The following is a 15,989-nucleotide window of genomic DNA, read 5'->3' as shown; positions in this document are numbered from 1 at the left end:
ATATGCTTCATGGCCCCTATGCATCACCACAACCAAGATCTGCCTATTTACATCGCATGCTCGATGGCATGTCTGTAATAGTTCAATGTAGCGGAAGCATACATTTTTTATGTCAAGACTCGTTCTTTTATTTCTAAATATGAGATTTCCGCACCAACATCTTGGTCGTTTATAGTTTTTTTTCCCCCCCAGTGCTTCACATGCAAAACCAGGTTTCTCGAGGGAAAATGCACAAGGTTGATTCAACAAAGCTTCTCCGGAGGTTAAAAATATTCCGGGTTCAAAAGGTTAATATGTTGTGGTGCATTAGTGTAATCAGCCCATTTCATGGTCGTCTGAACCAGGACTACAACAATTGCTGAATGAATAGGTCAAGAGAGAGAAAATAATTGGATCTTTCAGCTTCTTCTTTTAGTCTGTTTCTAGCATGTAAATTGTTTGGGAGCATTTCCTGTGTTCTGAGTTATGCAAAATATTGGAAGCATGATTATTGAAATCACCAATGAATGACTGATTTCTGTGTTGTTCAGAAATATGTTTGGCTTGTCTTAGGAATCCCCCAAATTTACCTTTGCCTAAAAATTAAATACAAACTGATCTCAAGTATATACTTGCTTCTATTCTGTTGGTCCCCCATTCTGCAGTGGTCAGTACCTTGAACCAATCAAGTGTCAAACTTAAGGCTACAGACTAGTCTACTTATCTGGTCTACTTATCTTGAAATATGTTTGGCTGACTTGGAATAAAATTGAATTCTGATTTACAGCTTGCTTTTACCAACAAAACAGACTCCCACAGTGGATAACCGTTTTTGACGTCTAAAGGATGGCATCCTGCCACTGGATTCTACTCAAGTTTCAGGATTTAACCACTGTGTAGCGGTAAATATGAAAAACAATAGACGAGAAAGCAAGAAAACTGTAGTAAGATTAGCAAGAACTATAAGATGAATTAATAGCTCAAACTGAAAGTTACAGGTCATCAACTCACTTGACTTTCCCAGTCAAAGTGAGGAACTAAGATTAGATTTTAAAGTCCGTCCGTATTGACAACCCCTGGAATTTGAAGGCTATCGATAAAGACCAACATTAATGATGCTTTTTAACAGACCACATCAATAACACCAGACTGTTTTATATCAAGTGGCCCATATTTTTCCAACAGCTTTAGGTCATAAAACAGAAACCTACACAATACTGCATATTGAATATGTTCACATTATGGGCTCATGATGTTACTGATGATGGACTGATCGTGTTTACCATCACCCTAACGCAATGGGGCCTCAAAAAGATCCAATGTTCTGACGTCTGAAATGCCTGTTCTGTTCTCTATCTTTAGCTTTGTAAATGTAGGAAATAAAAAAGACAAAAAATTGGGGAAGTTGAATGACTGCAGCATCCTAATAGATTTTCTAAATCATGTTGATAGTGCTGGTCGTAAGCCTATCATTATGTTTTAAGCCAACCCTCTAAATATTAGTTCAACCATAATAAATTGTACGGTCGACTTATCTGCCTTCATTTCTGGACCCTAAAACTAGGTCCCAAAAGCCTGCTGTCCAACACAAGTATTAATCCATGAGTGACATTTTTTGTGTCTCCCAATCATCTGGCTGTAAGTGCTATCAGAGTGTACTCTTTTGGGATGATGGAGTAGATTCACATCTGCCATCCAATCACTGAGGGTTAAATAAAGAACGCTGCTGAATTTGGAACGTGAAAGGCTGCTGTGTGAGGATTTGGGTCACTTTCGGTTCAGTCTGGGTCAGAGAGTCATTCTTGTTTTTCAGATATGAACTCTGTGATCTACATACTATTATAAGTATTATGACGTTGAGTATATAGTGTATTTATAAGTGTATGATCTTTATCATTTCTTTTGCAGAACATCAAAATTATTTCGGGGTGGACGAAAATCTTGGGCCCGTGGCAGTCAGTGTCCGCAGGGAGAGACTGGATGAAGGAAAAGAGAAGGATGGAATGCAATACAACTATCGTGTCACCTTCAGAACAAGCCAGGTAATGAAACTACTATGATCGTCATTTATCACAAAATAAATTCAGAAACTTAATATCAGAAACTCTGAAGACAATTTGTTGGATTTTCTTTGTTTGTTTCAAAAGCTGTGGCTGTATAAAACAGACACAAACAAATATTGTTGTGTTTATTGTTTACAAGAAAGACTTGCAAAATCAAACCAACTTTTATTATTTTAGTTTTCAACATTATCTCTAACAAAGTCAACACATAAGATCAAATTAATACTTAATACTACAGTCCTTCCATTAACACTGTGCAATTCTTGAAGTGTCTGAAACTTTTTTCCACCACTGTGTTTGGGTCTGCTTCGTTTTAGTCTACGTCATAACTCGGCTTTCTCGTGAGTATGTTTCTCTGTGTAACACTTAAACATCTTTCATTTGGAAGAAGTCTGCGCCTGCATTCACTGTGAATTCTTTATTAACTATCCTGTCACAGATGACTGATTTGACATGAACTTTTCCAATAGCTCCTTGAAGGTTTATCCTTATTAGAACTAGGGATTTGCACTCAACCGGCCACACAGTCACCTGAGGCACTTCTGTTGTTGTGCCACCCAAGCACAGAGCAGACTCTCCTGTCAAGAGTTAACCAACCAAAGAGTCAACTTTTTCTTCAACGATCAGTGTAATTTAATGAAGAGAGAGGAACATGCTTGTATTTTCAACTGTGTTTTCATTTTCATCAAAATAAAGCTTGGTGACCGATGTATGATAGGAAACATGAAAAGGCAATCTGTGCGTGGTTGTTCGATACACTGCTTGACAGGTGCAAATAGTGTCTTACAGAGACTTAGCAGCACCGAATCCACCTGTGCTGTCATTAATGCAGTCTCTCAGACAGCCGCCCTTCTCGACATGATTAATCTACCGAATGGCTTGCCGAGACTCCTGGTCCCTTGTGTTACCAAAACCTCTCACTGATAGATGGTGGGTGGTCTCATCCTCTGAATAATTCAGGTACAACAGATGTGTCAGGCAGGGAAATGTCACTGATATCCACTGCCATTCTTGGTTTGAAGTACCACTCCCATGATAAAACAATGTAACTGGGTCAAGCCAGTCCTGCACGCAGATAACACTTTAACTCCGCGACCGATGGAGCGTCTATTTTCATGTCGTCCTATCATTTAGCTCCTGCACTCTCGGCCCCGCTCGCATACTCCGATCAACTCACTGTTGAGTAATCTGATTTTCACGACCCACTCATTCTTTTAAACTGCCATTGACTGCGCGTCCACTGACTGGCCGCACAGAAGCGAGTTTTGTAGGCGCAAATGAGTCGTTCAAAACAGCAACTCTGTGTTAAAGGGTGGGTGGTTGGCGGAAACATTACTGCCACATTAATGGCCTTAACAACGATATACCACTTAACACTGAGTGTTCAATTACACTTTGTTAATTATTCATAAAGTAACATCCTTTAGTCATGTGAAGAAGCATTTAAGGAGCTCATCTCCTGAATAATATTGATGACTGTATTGCTTACTCCGCCTCCCACTACATGAGGAACTGATTCCAATATAAAATGTAAAAGAACAATGTTAACTCCAGCAACACATGAAGGTGCTGGATCAAAGTTGATGGAATCCTTTTCTCTCTTGCTAGCTGACCACACTCCGGGGTGCCATTTTGGAAGATGCCATTCCGTCCACAGCAAGGCACGGCACCGCCCGTGGGTTGCCGCTGAAGGAAGTGCTGGAGTATGTGATCCCAGAGCTCAACATCCAATGTCTGAGACTTGCCATTAACTCACCGAAAGTTCCTGAGCAGCTTCTTAAACTGGATGAGCAAGGGGTGAGCTGCACACACTGTTCTGTCTTTTCTTTTTGTTTATCATCGATATAAGGGTGGAAAAGCTTGTGCGTTGCATGTATCCCAAATTGAATTAGTTCCAGATGAGAACTGAAGATCAAGATCACGTCAATATTGTAGCTTAATGGAATCAATATGAATCCCATTTTGTCTGCTGCAAACATTGGCTATTCTGGCACTCCTGCTGATAAGGCCCTCAGTGAAGAAACTGACTTCAAATGTTTGATTTTTTTCCTCATTTGACATTCTGCTTGAATGGCGGGCGGATGTCATCTTGCATCATCAGAGTTTGGATGAGAGGTTATTAACGGTACTCACAGGTGTCTGAGCTGATTCATTGTGATCTGATAGATCTGAATTTCTCATGTGATGAAACTGCACATTTGAAAGTAGGAATGAGCTCTTTTGCCTCAAAATAGAACTTTTCTGAAGAGAAACATGTTCTGTGTTTTAGCATGTATTTATTGGTGTTTTACCTTGTTTTACATTCTTGGTACAATGTAGCGAACCAAGAATCTGTGATTTGCTTAGTTTGCTTTCAAGGCCTTTTTCTTGAAGCCTCTTCTCATCAACACAGAGCATGATAATCTGTTCGTTGGTCCAAGTGGGAACAGTTTATAGGAACCTCAAGTACCAATGTTACTGTGCCAGTTTAAGTTGGATCAGGCCAAGATTACAAGCAAAAGTGTTTCCATGCAACAGTGGTGAATGGGAATGAAAACATTACATTTGAGTGTGATTCAAATAAACATTAAAAAAATCTGATTTACCCTAAGAACAGAGCCTGAATAAAAATGACACCTGTGAGATTGCTGTCTAGTGCCTGACCCCGACTGAACTGCATGTTGACTTTCCTTGGTGGACTTATTTATGGACAGTGTGTCGTGCTCATGAAGACATTTTGGAATGTATTTACAATAGAATACCACATCAGGGCTCTGGGGTTTGTTTGAACATCATTGTGATTTGAAAATCACTTTATATTGGTTGTTAAACAAAAATGTGTACCCTGGATTGATTCCATGGAATCTCTCTCTCTCTACTTGTTTTTGTTTTGCGGCTCAGGATTCCAGTTTACATTCCCACATCTGTTACCACAAAGTGTCTCGAGCACCAAGGTGTCTGTAGCCTCAGAGCCAGAAGGTCTTGGTTCAATTCCAGCCCGAGGCAACCCTGTATTTGGGTGCAAAACTAGGTCATTCTCCTCCTGCTGTTCTCTATGTACTCTTGTTTCCTCCCAAAAATAGACACAGGATAACTGATGCCTTAAATTGCCATCAATTGTGTATGTGTTTTCTGTTCTGGGGTGTCTGTCACTGTGCCCTATTGTGGACTGATGTTCTGTCAGTGATGTCCTCTCTTCTTCTCCTGTGACGGTGGATATGTGATGAATTAATGAAAAAAAAAAGATTTTGAGAAGTTGTCTTAGGCATGTTTAGGTGGCCCACAGGCTGAAATCATAATGTTAAACATACCCTTAAACTCATTTGGATTCTGTAAGAATACACGTCTTCATGTTCAAACACTGGGTTTCTCTTAGTATGTGTCAAACTTACAATTCCTGGATAAAAAAAAATACATCACGTGCTCGTGGCAGTAAATAAGTACGATGGTCATTGGGACCAAATATGACGGCTAAGGCACGCTGATATTGCGGGCTGTTAATCTGATTTTATCCAGAAAATGTCTTTTCACTTGAATTATAAAGGAAACTGGACTTTAGAATCATTTTGATGATGCTTTTTGGAATTCTGTCAACATCTAAACTTTATTGAAATCTGACTGTTGGCTGACCTTAATGAAATAGGAGCTGCAGAACTCCTGTAGTAAGAACGATCGTCTGCAGATAGAATACCAGACACAAAAGAAGTAAAAGACCTTTTCTGGTTCAAACTCCTCACGGAGCCACTCCCCATATTAGACCACAAGGAAAACATGACGTGAGGTCACATGTATATGGGCGTTGGACGTCAATATTTTTGCACATGGCTGTTTTGGTCATTAATGCCATACTTCTCTTGTGAGGGTTTAAAGCGGGTTTGCCACCCCATAATCTACTTTTTGACCGAGCTGGACATCCACCGCCCCTCAAATGTGTTTATGTAAGGATGCTATCATTAGAAAGGAACCATCTGAGAGGGATTTCCAAGTCTGTCATGTTCCAGGCCCACACTTGCTCTTAGATTTGTGCTGTTTACGTAAGTGCAGCACTAGTTTCAGTTTTTATGAGAACCTGTTTGCTAAAAGGGGACTTTTGTTGCAGTAAAACCAGGAAAGCGAGGGGATACCAGCAGCTCGCCTAATTTCCTCTGTTCAGTTGAGCAGAAAGTTTTCGGCGGCTGAAGTGGATGTAAGAGGAGAGGAGAACATATGTGGAAGTATTTTGGGTCGACTCTGGCAATGGTGGATGGACGGGGAAATGTTTACAGCTGTTAATCAAATTTAGTCAGTGATTTTCTACAATAACACAGAGCTGCTTTTCACTCCAATCCTGTAACTGTAAACCGATCACTCCTTTCTCAATTACTTCCAACAATGTGGTAATTCTCATTCATTATGGTCATTATCTATTGTTATCATGTTTGCATCTGGAGTGGTTTCGGGAATGTATTGTGCGGAGCCAGAAGAGATTCAAAAAGCAGTGCAGTTAGCAGCTAGAAAGTGGTTCTCAGAGTGTTTCTGAGCGAGAGAGAGAGAGCGCTGCTGGTCATTTTGGAATCTTTTTGATAATGGAGAACATGAAAAGGAATTTTCTAATTCTGGGTTCATTTAAAATGACTCTAGCTTGGGCAAGTATTTATGCTCCCAGCGACTTTGACTGTCAGCTCTCCAACATCTGTTCTCTCGCATGCGTCCTACATTGTCAGCTCCTGAAACGTACTGTGGGAAAAGACTAGTTATTGAAATGTTCAAATTTAATATGTTCTCCTTTAGAACTGGAATAGAAGTTGAGCTAAATATGAGAAAGCGTAGGTAGAAGATCAACAGTGACGAAACAATTGAGTACTAAAGTGACATCATTCTGACAAAGTAGCCATTGAAGCTAATAAGGAGTAATAGTTACTGTGAACAAACCAAAGCATCCATATCTATTGGACAGATATATGCATTCACATGTGAGTCTGATTCTCTTCTGATGTACATAGACATTCAAAGGTTAAGTAGTGACCCATGTCCTGGGTGTCCCCTGCCTCTCACCCCAAACAGCTGGTACACACTTCAGTCACTCAGAAGCTTAGGGATCAGAAGGAAACAGGCTGAAGTCACGGGCAACCCATTTGGCCAAACAGCCACTGAATATATGGACATGTATAGAATATGGAAATTTTAGCATGCAGCTATTAGCTAAATTGCCTTTTTGTTATGATAGACGATAGAAGGCACCAATCAAATATTAAACTGTGACCAAAACATCGGTCCTCTTTACAAGCTCCCAGGGGTGTTTCAGGGGTTAGGGGTGTTTTGCCCAAATTATCAGCCATGTTCATGTCTCGAAACAAGTGACTTGGTGACAAACTGCAACTGTCCAAAATAGTCAATGTATTATTTTTCAATTGAAGCCCTTAAGTTTAGTTGTTTTCCAACAACCGAGAGACTGCAATAGTCAGGGGAGTCGGGGTGAAATAGATTTGAATACAAATAATGAATTGTTTTTCAATACAAACCAAACATTTCGGCGATTTATTCAGTCACTTGGTTTTCTAAACCTTAAAGCAAGAACAATGAGATTCCTCTCTCACCCCTGAAACACATCAAATCGAATCCAATCTAATCTAACTCCTGCTGCAGCGGTTATTGCCGGTTCATAGATCACCTTTCCCCACGCCTCCCATCAGCACTGTCAGGATATTAAAACTTCCTCATGAACTATATCCCGTCCCTTTCCTCTGCACTCCCTGTCCCTAAACGCGCCGACTCGGCTGTACTCCGTGTTCAGCATGCAGAGGCGGATGAACGTTGGTATTCATGTTTTAAGGCTTTATTTTGGGTTTAGAGGCATTGCCGTGGAGATGGATGTCACTGGGTTATTGTACGTCCTGTTAGAACATCACTTTGTTCCTCCGGGGAGGCTGTGTTCTCATCTCTCTTATCAAGTGTGAGTCCAACCTTTGTGTTTTCTGAGGGTTTTTTTTAAAGAGGGGATAGAAGGGGTGGCTGATTGTTAACACAGACCAGCGACAGCAAGTGAACTCAGCATTAGGTTAGGGTTCCTTCTTGAGAATTTAGTTTTGTCCTTTTTCAGAGTCAAGGTCCGTCGTGATCAAGTCCACCTCCATAACCCGTCATGTGTTATCCATTTGCTTCGATGTTTCCAATTTGTTTAGTTATGTTTGACTCCATGACATTTTGTCTTAAAGAAGAGATCATTTTTCCGAAGGCATGGCGGCCTTCAAATAAGATGGCATTGCGCTGCGATCATTTACATGTAGTAGAAACCCTATACATAAACCACAATCTTCATGCGTTGCTTCAATTTTCTTACACTTGAAAATATCCTAAATTTTTTGATGAAATGGCCTGATTTTTCTGAAAGACACGCAATGACCAACGTCATAATCAGAATATGCTTTTAGCTTCTCTGTGTCACTGAAATTCAAAAGCTCTTCCTTATGGCTCAGCTCTTTAGGGTTACGCCCTAACAAAATTTACTGGCATTAGCTTTTTGATGAGTACTGCAACTTTAAGAAGTTAATTTTGATTTATATAACACACACAATAGCAAATCGATAATACAGTTTAATTGCATATAAACTTTATTTCAGTAGGAACATTTTTCAGCTCACTAATTCTGTGTGCACCAAATTGTACAAGCTGCTTACTGGGAACAAAATCACTGGTGAAATATTGAGGATAGGAAAGACACTTCTGGTGTAACATAGATTAGAGAAAACAAACCTCCAGCGTCATGTATCCTTCTCTTTTAGTTAATAACACTTGAGGAAAGACTGTGTGTTCTGAAAATGCCATTTCAAACCGGAGACTCCCTTATAACCAAAAGGAACCCAGCGAATTAAAACCTGCTCTTTGGCAGCAGCAGCGCTACTTAAACTCTTATGTGATCAAATGCACTTGCTGACTATTTATAGAAGTGCAAGTACATTGGTTGTGACAATTTTCTTTTCATTCTCTGTCTCTATATTGAACAGTTAGTTCACATAATCCAGTCTTTAATAGCAGATGCTGCTGGGCGTGATGTTATAACAGCTCTCGGTCACGGCAGGTAGACGGCCTATTAGTCAAGGTTGCCATGACAACGCCGTGAACAGCACCTCAGGAATAAGAACCAAAAAGGAGAGTAGACGATTCCCATTTGCTTGACTTTATGAACCATTTGTTGTTCGTGTATTCACAGAAACCTTTTTTTGATTTGGCGTATTGGCTTATTGATCTGGACCCGAGATAAAAGGGTTTACTTCAGCTTTGACTATCAGGCAACAGGTGCCCGGCACAGGGGGGGCTTTTTCATCTATTTCCCCCCCATTGACTCGGCTTCCTGGCTGCCATGAGGGAGCTGAAGTGCAATAAAAGATTCATGCCAGTGGAGCCGGTTCTCACTCTCACTGTGAAGGCAATATCTGTATTAACGTTTCATTTCTTTGTACTTTTCCCAGAGTTCAACTCTGGATAATACACACCATACTGAATGACTTTTTTATTACTACACTTAAAAATGTATTTTCACTTAAAGCAGTGGTGTGTTGCTGAAAAAAAATCTTTTTTCGACTGCCTATAGTTTTCCTTTAAATGCCATGATGGATCTCTCCCAGAGCCTCTCTTTGTTTGTCCACAGCTTCACGATAAGTAGCTTAACTATGAGCTTGACTTAATTTATCGTCTTCTCCTGCGGGTTCATAGCTGAGATTTACAAAAGGGGATTTCAGCCCGCGCTCTCAAGGGTTATGCAGGTCGCCACATTAGCTGTGACGTGATGGAAAGTGGGTCCTCACGTTCTTTGAGTGCATTATGTACAGCGTGCATGAGAGACCTGTGACAGGAAATGATACTTATTCACTGAGTGTCCGTGTGTGCTCCTCTGTACAGTTAAGCTTCCAGCACAAGGTGGGTGTGCTTTACTGCAAGGCGGGCCAGAGCACAGAGGAGGAGATGTACAATAACGAGAGTGCTGGCCCGGCGCTGGAAGAGTTCTTGGATCTGCTCGGCCAGCGCGTGCGCCTCAAAGGCTTCACCAAGTACAGAGCTCAGCTGGATAACAAGAGTAAGATAAAACACACATTGCACAGACCAAACAAACAGTCCAAAGTCCACACTTCTAATCCTGCAGCTCAACTCTGCTATCGATTTTCCCTCTTTGGCGGTGTTTCTAAACGCCATCAGCCGCAGACATGAAGTCGAAAATTGAAGTTTCGCTTCACTCCAGGAGGCAATGAACATATGGATTAAATGTAAGGTGATTATAGGCAGTAATCACCTCTACATCCCTTAGATTTCAAGGGGTTCAAATGGTGTGCCTCTAATCTATCTTCAGATTAAAGTCTGATTGTTGTCACGATTAGTACAATGGATTTTCGGTCCAAATAGTTTGGCATATAATCACAAGATCTCAGCTTCAAATAGACTTTATTTTCACATCAATGAATTCCTTTTGTGTTCCAGCGGACTCCACCGGCACACACTCTCTCTATACCACCTACAAGGACTACGAGTTGATGTTCCATGTGTCCACCATGCTCCCCTACACGCCCAACAACAGACAACAGGTCAGTCAATAGCAACCACAATTCAATTTATTCCGGCCGCCCTCTTGCTTTCCCTGTCTGTGAACTACAATCCAATGGAGGTAATAAGTCCCTTGAAAGATACCTTCCAATTCTGACTCCTGTCGATCTTCCTCCTGAGGCTCATTTTACCGCCGTAATAACCTATCATTTGAAAGCATGAGCATTGCCATGGAGACGGTAGCTCATGGTAGGATTTTAATCAGTGCTTCCCCAGGGGTGGGACCTGACGTTGGATTAGACGTGCCTCAATGTCTGTGCTAACAAGTGGAATTAAGTGGGTGAAGTGGTGGGCTGATAAACCTGCAATCATAGAGGCGTGTACGGCCTCAGCTGTGTCAGATTACTTGTTTGTTTGTGACAAACAAAGAAACACTTATGTTTGAAGACATTTCTTCTCCCCTCCTAATTTACAGGACGGGGTAATTTAATTCCTGGTCTTAATCTTCCGGCAGGCCCGAGCTGAGCTCACACCACTCATCCCTTCATCCTTTCCAATTCACCTCTGCACCGTCTAATCCTGTCTGCCCCAGGCTTTTGCTAACCGTCGCTGGAAACCTGAAACTCAACACTCATTGTGTCCAGGCACAGTCTGACAATAGAGGCGGTTGAATTGAAGTTTGGCTGGAGAAGACACCTTCACCCCGGCAATCTCTTAATCCTAATTTGTCTTTACTCTATGCTTGGGTAGACCAGCCACTGCACTCCCTCTGAAGTGGGGGAAATCAAACAAGCTGACAATAACATCTCAAGCTTTGCATTATTCACCAGATGCCCTCTTTTTCTTCCTTCTTTTTGTAGTTATTAAGGAAGAGGCACATCGGCAACGACATCGTCACCATTGTGTTCCAGGAGCCAGGGGCCCTTCCTTTCACTCCCAAAAACATCCGCTCGCATTTCCAACACGTGTTTGTCATCGTCAAGGTGCACAACCCCTGCACTGAAAACGTCTGCTACAGGTATGTGGAAGTAGAGCCTCACATGTCGGAGAGAACTGCCATTGAATTGTTACTCACAAATCCTCCTCTGACAAACTACGGTCCTTATGCCTTGCGTTGTATTTGTGTTGTGTCTCAACAAGGTGTCAGTTGTGGTCCATCAGACAGTTGACTTGATGTGACGCACAAAATCTCATGGCCTGAGTTGTGCCATATATACTTTAGATATATAAATTGCCTGTGCTGTGCTACCTCGCCTGCTCATGCTGCGCTGAGCTAATCTATGCATTTGTTTGACAGGTGTAAATCCTCATATTTTGTCTCAGAATAATGAACCAACAAATGAGACATCATTGTATTTACAGTCAAACACACTTGTTTACCAACAGTCAGCACACTAGAGGATCACACAGCTGTATTTTCAGTGTAACATCGATTGCTCCGTGTCGTGTTTTTTTTTTTTTTACTTTTTGCGTTTATTCATCCCTCAGTTGGGCTCCCGAGAGAACTAGTTCTGCTCAGGAACATCAACCGATTACTGTAATGCGCAATGAGGATTTTTTTCTTCTTCTGCTGTCACAGTGACAGAACCAGTCGTGTTTGTTTCGCAGTTATTTCCTATCACTTTCTTTTATATCTGTATTTATTCTATAAACAACAGCTTGTTCTGTAACAATTTACATTCACTTAAATAGGAATAATTAAAGGCTTCTACTGACATTCAGAGCCGCAGAACTAATACGTTGACACTATAGCATTGATGATTCATCATGCTAAATATTCTGACTCACCTTTTGAAATATTTGTGTCACTTTCTAAAATACTTGATGAATGACTGAATCACTGACTGAATATTGGGCACTCTCCACTAGTCTTTAAATTTGAATTTATGTCCCGATGACGTTAATTTTACCACACATAGATTTTTTTATTGTTATTTTGATTTTTGATTGGATTTTTTTACCACAATCTGATCATTGAGATTATATTTCTGTAGTGCGCCTTTTAAATCATTTAAATAAAATGCAAATACTGCTATACGTTTCACTCTTTCATAAAACTTAATTCCACTGATAAATGTATTTTGTCATGATAACTGATATTATTAATATTAATTCTAGAGAAATAGTTTTGATTAAACTGTACTGATTAACTTTTACTGATTAAAAGTGTCCCCATTTATAGGAACAAGTCTGTTTCAATGAATCAATTTTGACATCTTGACACCTGGAGGTTGTTGTCAAAGACTCCACCAGTACCGCATCGAGACTCGCATTTGTTGTACTGCATTTGATGTTTGCTATAAACCCTAAACCCTTTGCCATCAAGTCAAACCACTAAACACTGCTGCTTTTTATCACAGGATAAAAGGCGAATTAACATCCTCTAGGTGATTTAGGGGAACGTGTTTATCTTTTGATGTGCTTTGCATAATTGTTTTCACGCCAAATGGTTCCGCGTGAACTTTTCGGGGCTGCTAATTTGAAAGAATAATAACAGCCCGCTGAGTGCTTTCTATGGTTTCTGTCACGACTTCACAGTAATTCCTGCTACGTGCTGGATTCACCAGCTCTTTTCATCCTCTCAGTGATGATACACTTATTATCTTCAGAGACACCTGGAAATTATGACTCGCAACCTCCCTCCTGTGGTGTTTCTGAACGAAGGGCACCTCTTTGTTGGCGACAGTTTTTCAGTCTTTCTGCTGTAATTTCCATCGATACGTTTTAGTTTAATGCTCCCTTGCTTTGTTCTTAAAATTATAGCCCATCACCTGACTGATTGATTCTGTTTTCCAGCGTGGCTGTATCCAGATCTAAAGACGTGCCCCCCTTCGGTCCGCCCATTCCCAAGTCTGTGACGTTCCCCAAATCAGCAGTTTTCAGGGACTTCCTGCTTGCCAAGGTCATTAACGGAGAAAACGCCGCGCACAAATCTGAGAAGTTCCGCGCCATGGCGACTCGCACACGGCAGGAGTACCTCAAGGACTTGGCGGAAAACTTTGTCAGCACTGCTACTGTCGACTCCACTGTCAAATTCAGCTTCATTACGCTCGGAGCCAAGAAGAAGGAGAAGGTGAAGCCGAGGAAGGACGCACATCTGTTCAGTGTTGGAGCAATCACTTGGAGTGTTCTGGCCCGGGACTTCGGCCAGTCCATGGATGTGGACTGCTTGCTCGGCATATCCAACGAGTTCATTGTCCTCATTGAGGAGGAATCCAAAAACGTAGTCTTCAACTGTTCTTGTCGTGATGTCATCGGATGGACCTCAGGGATTATGAGCATTCGGATCTTCTACGAACGCGGGGAGTGTGTGATGCTGTCGGCCCATGACAACTGCGGAGAGGACATCCGGGAGATGGTGCAAAGATTAGAGGTACAGTGCTTTTAATGTTACTTCTTCATCCAAATCAAGATTAATTGAAGAAAAAAGTTGTGGGTCTTTTAAAGCGTCAAATCTCAAGGCCCGGCGGCCAAATCCTAAATAAGGGAGCTAAATAAAACTCATTTAAAATACGCCACAAACTAGGTTATGCATGTGGATCTCATGACCCACAAAGATTCCAGCTTTGCTTCTCAACAGTCTTGCAAGTTTAGATTATGAATGTCAAGAATTAATAAGGAAAACTCTATAAAAAATGATGTTGATGGAAAAAAAGGTGGGAAAGAATGTTCCCATGTTCTGTGAGTGGTGTAGAAGGACAGTTTGTTTATTTAGCTAGCAGCAGAGAAGTCCAAACTTATTAAAAGGGACACTGATATCACGTTCTATTTAAACTGCTTTTTTCCCCATGAAAGGATGTCATTATTGACTGAATTTCTTTCCGGGCTCCTTTTGAGTTTTGGGCCCTTGCATTACTGAGATTGACTACCCGATTTGAAGCATGTTATAAGGAACTTTTTCATCTTCTTTTTGATGGTATTGAGTCTCAATATGAGATTGGCTATGAGCGTTCTGAATGATTGCACCGGCTCCTTCTCTGATGCGGCCAGGATTTGAAACCTCTATAGTGTCCACTTATGTCAACTGTATTTCCCATCTTGCCCTCTGATTGTCTCATTTCTTTGTTGATGCAGCTCTGTCCACTCTGCTGCGTGTACGTCCTTCCCCCTTAAGCACCTTGTTACATCCACGGAGTTCGTGTGTTTGCCGTTGTTGTTCTCCATCCAAGGCGAAGGCTTTACATTTTTAATAGCTCTTGACATCGCCTGCCGAGCTTATCGAAGGAAAAAAGCCTTCAGTTGAGCGGCAAGCAGCTGAATTAAGGGATATTTGTGGTCCTGTTTCTGCTTGTGGTCACTCTGTGGTGGAACGATGGATTTTGAAAATATTGCTCTTACCGCTGCGGCTTACTACTTACAAGGAAACCATGTTATTTTTTTTCAATCATGTCAGGCTGAATGCTGCATACTTAACCTTCCGCTCGTCCGTCCTGTCAGGTCTCCTGTTTCGCTTCCATGCACAGGTTTCTCTTCTTCTAATGTTTTTCCTCCTGTTTCTGGAGCGTTCCTAAAAGTGGGGTTTACAGATGGATTACCGCGTCACTGTATTTCCTAAATTCCCCCTTGACTCCAGCTGGGCTCCTTGGCACTGTGTGGACCTGTGAATGTTACTTGAAGGTGAAGCTGTCTGAGTCCAACGTGAGTTTTCAACCTCCCGCTGTTAGATATCTTTGGCTCAGTTTGGGAGTCAATCATTTTGTTCACGACTCAATGTGTTGGGTAAAAATGTACTGAGGATTTCCATCATGGAAAAAAAGTCACTGTGAGCCAGAGATATTCCATTTAATAGAGTCAGATTAGGGATAATGGGCTTTGGGGTCATACGTGAATTGGTTGTCGTCTGGATAGCAGCTTATACACCAACCTAGTTGGAGGGGAGAGGAGAGTTCTGACATGTTTTTGGGTCTGAATTGCTAAGAATAGAAGAGACACTCTGGTCAAAACTGGCTCACTTATGTAGAGAGTGTGTGATTTTTAAACTTCACTGGTGATCAAAAGCCCTCCCCCATGGCAAAATGTGTTGTTCTAACTTCTCTGTGCTTTATTTCCTGACCCTATAATCAAGCAAGCCCTTGTTTCTTCAAAAAAAATAAAAGCCTGAGGCAGAATTCAAAAAATCCAAACCTGAGCTTTGGAGGACTTTATTTCTGCCCGACTGCCTGCATTCTCATCCCCGCGTATTCCTCCTAGGCCCTCTTTGGCAACATCATGAGCACTCTCAAAATTTCCAGTGAGCCAGAGCCAGAAAATCCTTGGTAACAGTCCATTTACTGCAGAAATCCTCCCACTGAATCCCCCTCACCGAGGATTGCAAAAGACAATGACACATTTGGTTGTCATCGTTTGATGACAAGGACAAGGTGAATGATGGGAATATTTAAAGCCTTTCTCGTGCCTGTCCAAGAGAAATCATTTGATGCAGTTAACCCTCTTAAGGAGGACAAGTTTATTTTA

At 41.4% G+C, this 15,989-nt stretch overlaps 1 protein-coding gene across 4 annotated transcripts in view; it reads left to right on the top strand.

Annotated features, from left to right (window-relative positions):
- Positions 1-15,989, top strand: part of LOC128764517 (signal-induced proliferation-associated 1-like protein 2) — a 94,865-nt gene that overhangs the window by 37,507 nt on the left and 41,369 nt on the right. For all 4 annotated transcript variants that reach the window (XM_053874289.1, XM_053874287.1, XM_053874288.1 and 1 more), the window contains exons 4-9: positions 1,888-2,021; positions 3,651-3,839; positions 9,900-10,074; positions 10,473-10,576; positions 11,396-11,553; positions 13,332-13,908. In XM_053874289.1, coding sequence (XP_053730264.1) covers positions 1,888-2,021; positions 3,651-3,839; positions 9,900-10,074; positions 10,473-10,576; positions 11,396-11,553; positions 13,332-13,908 — 1,337 coding nt within the window. The remainder of the gene's footprint in view (positions 1-1,887; positions 2,022-3,650; positions 3,840-9,899; positions 10,075-10,472; positions 10,577-11,395; positions 11,554-13,331; positions 13,909-15,989) is intronic.

Source organism: Synchiropus splendidus, chromosome 9 (assembly GCF_027744825.2).
Source record: "Synchiropus splendidus isolate RoL2022-P1 chromosome 9, RoL_Sspl_1.0, whole genome shotgun sequence".
In the NCBI taxonomy this organism is placed as follows: domain Eukaryota; kingdom Metazoa; phylum Chordata; class Actinopteri; order Syngnathiformes; family Callionymidae; genus Synchiropus; species Synchiropus splendidus.
The sequence above is the reverse complement of the archived record's forward strand: the minus strand, read 5'-3'. Positions and strand labels throughout refer to the sequence as shown.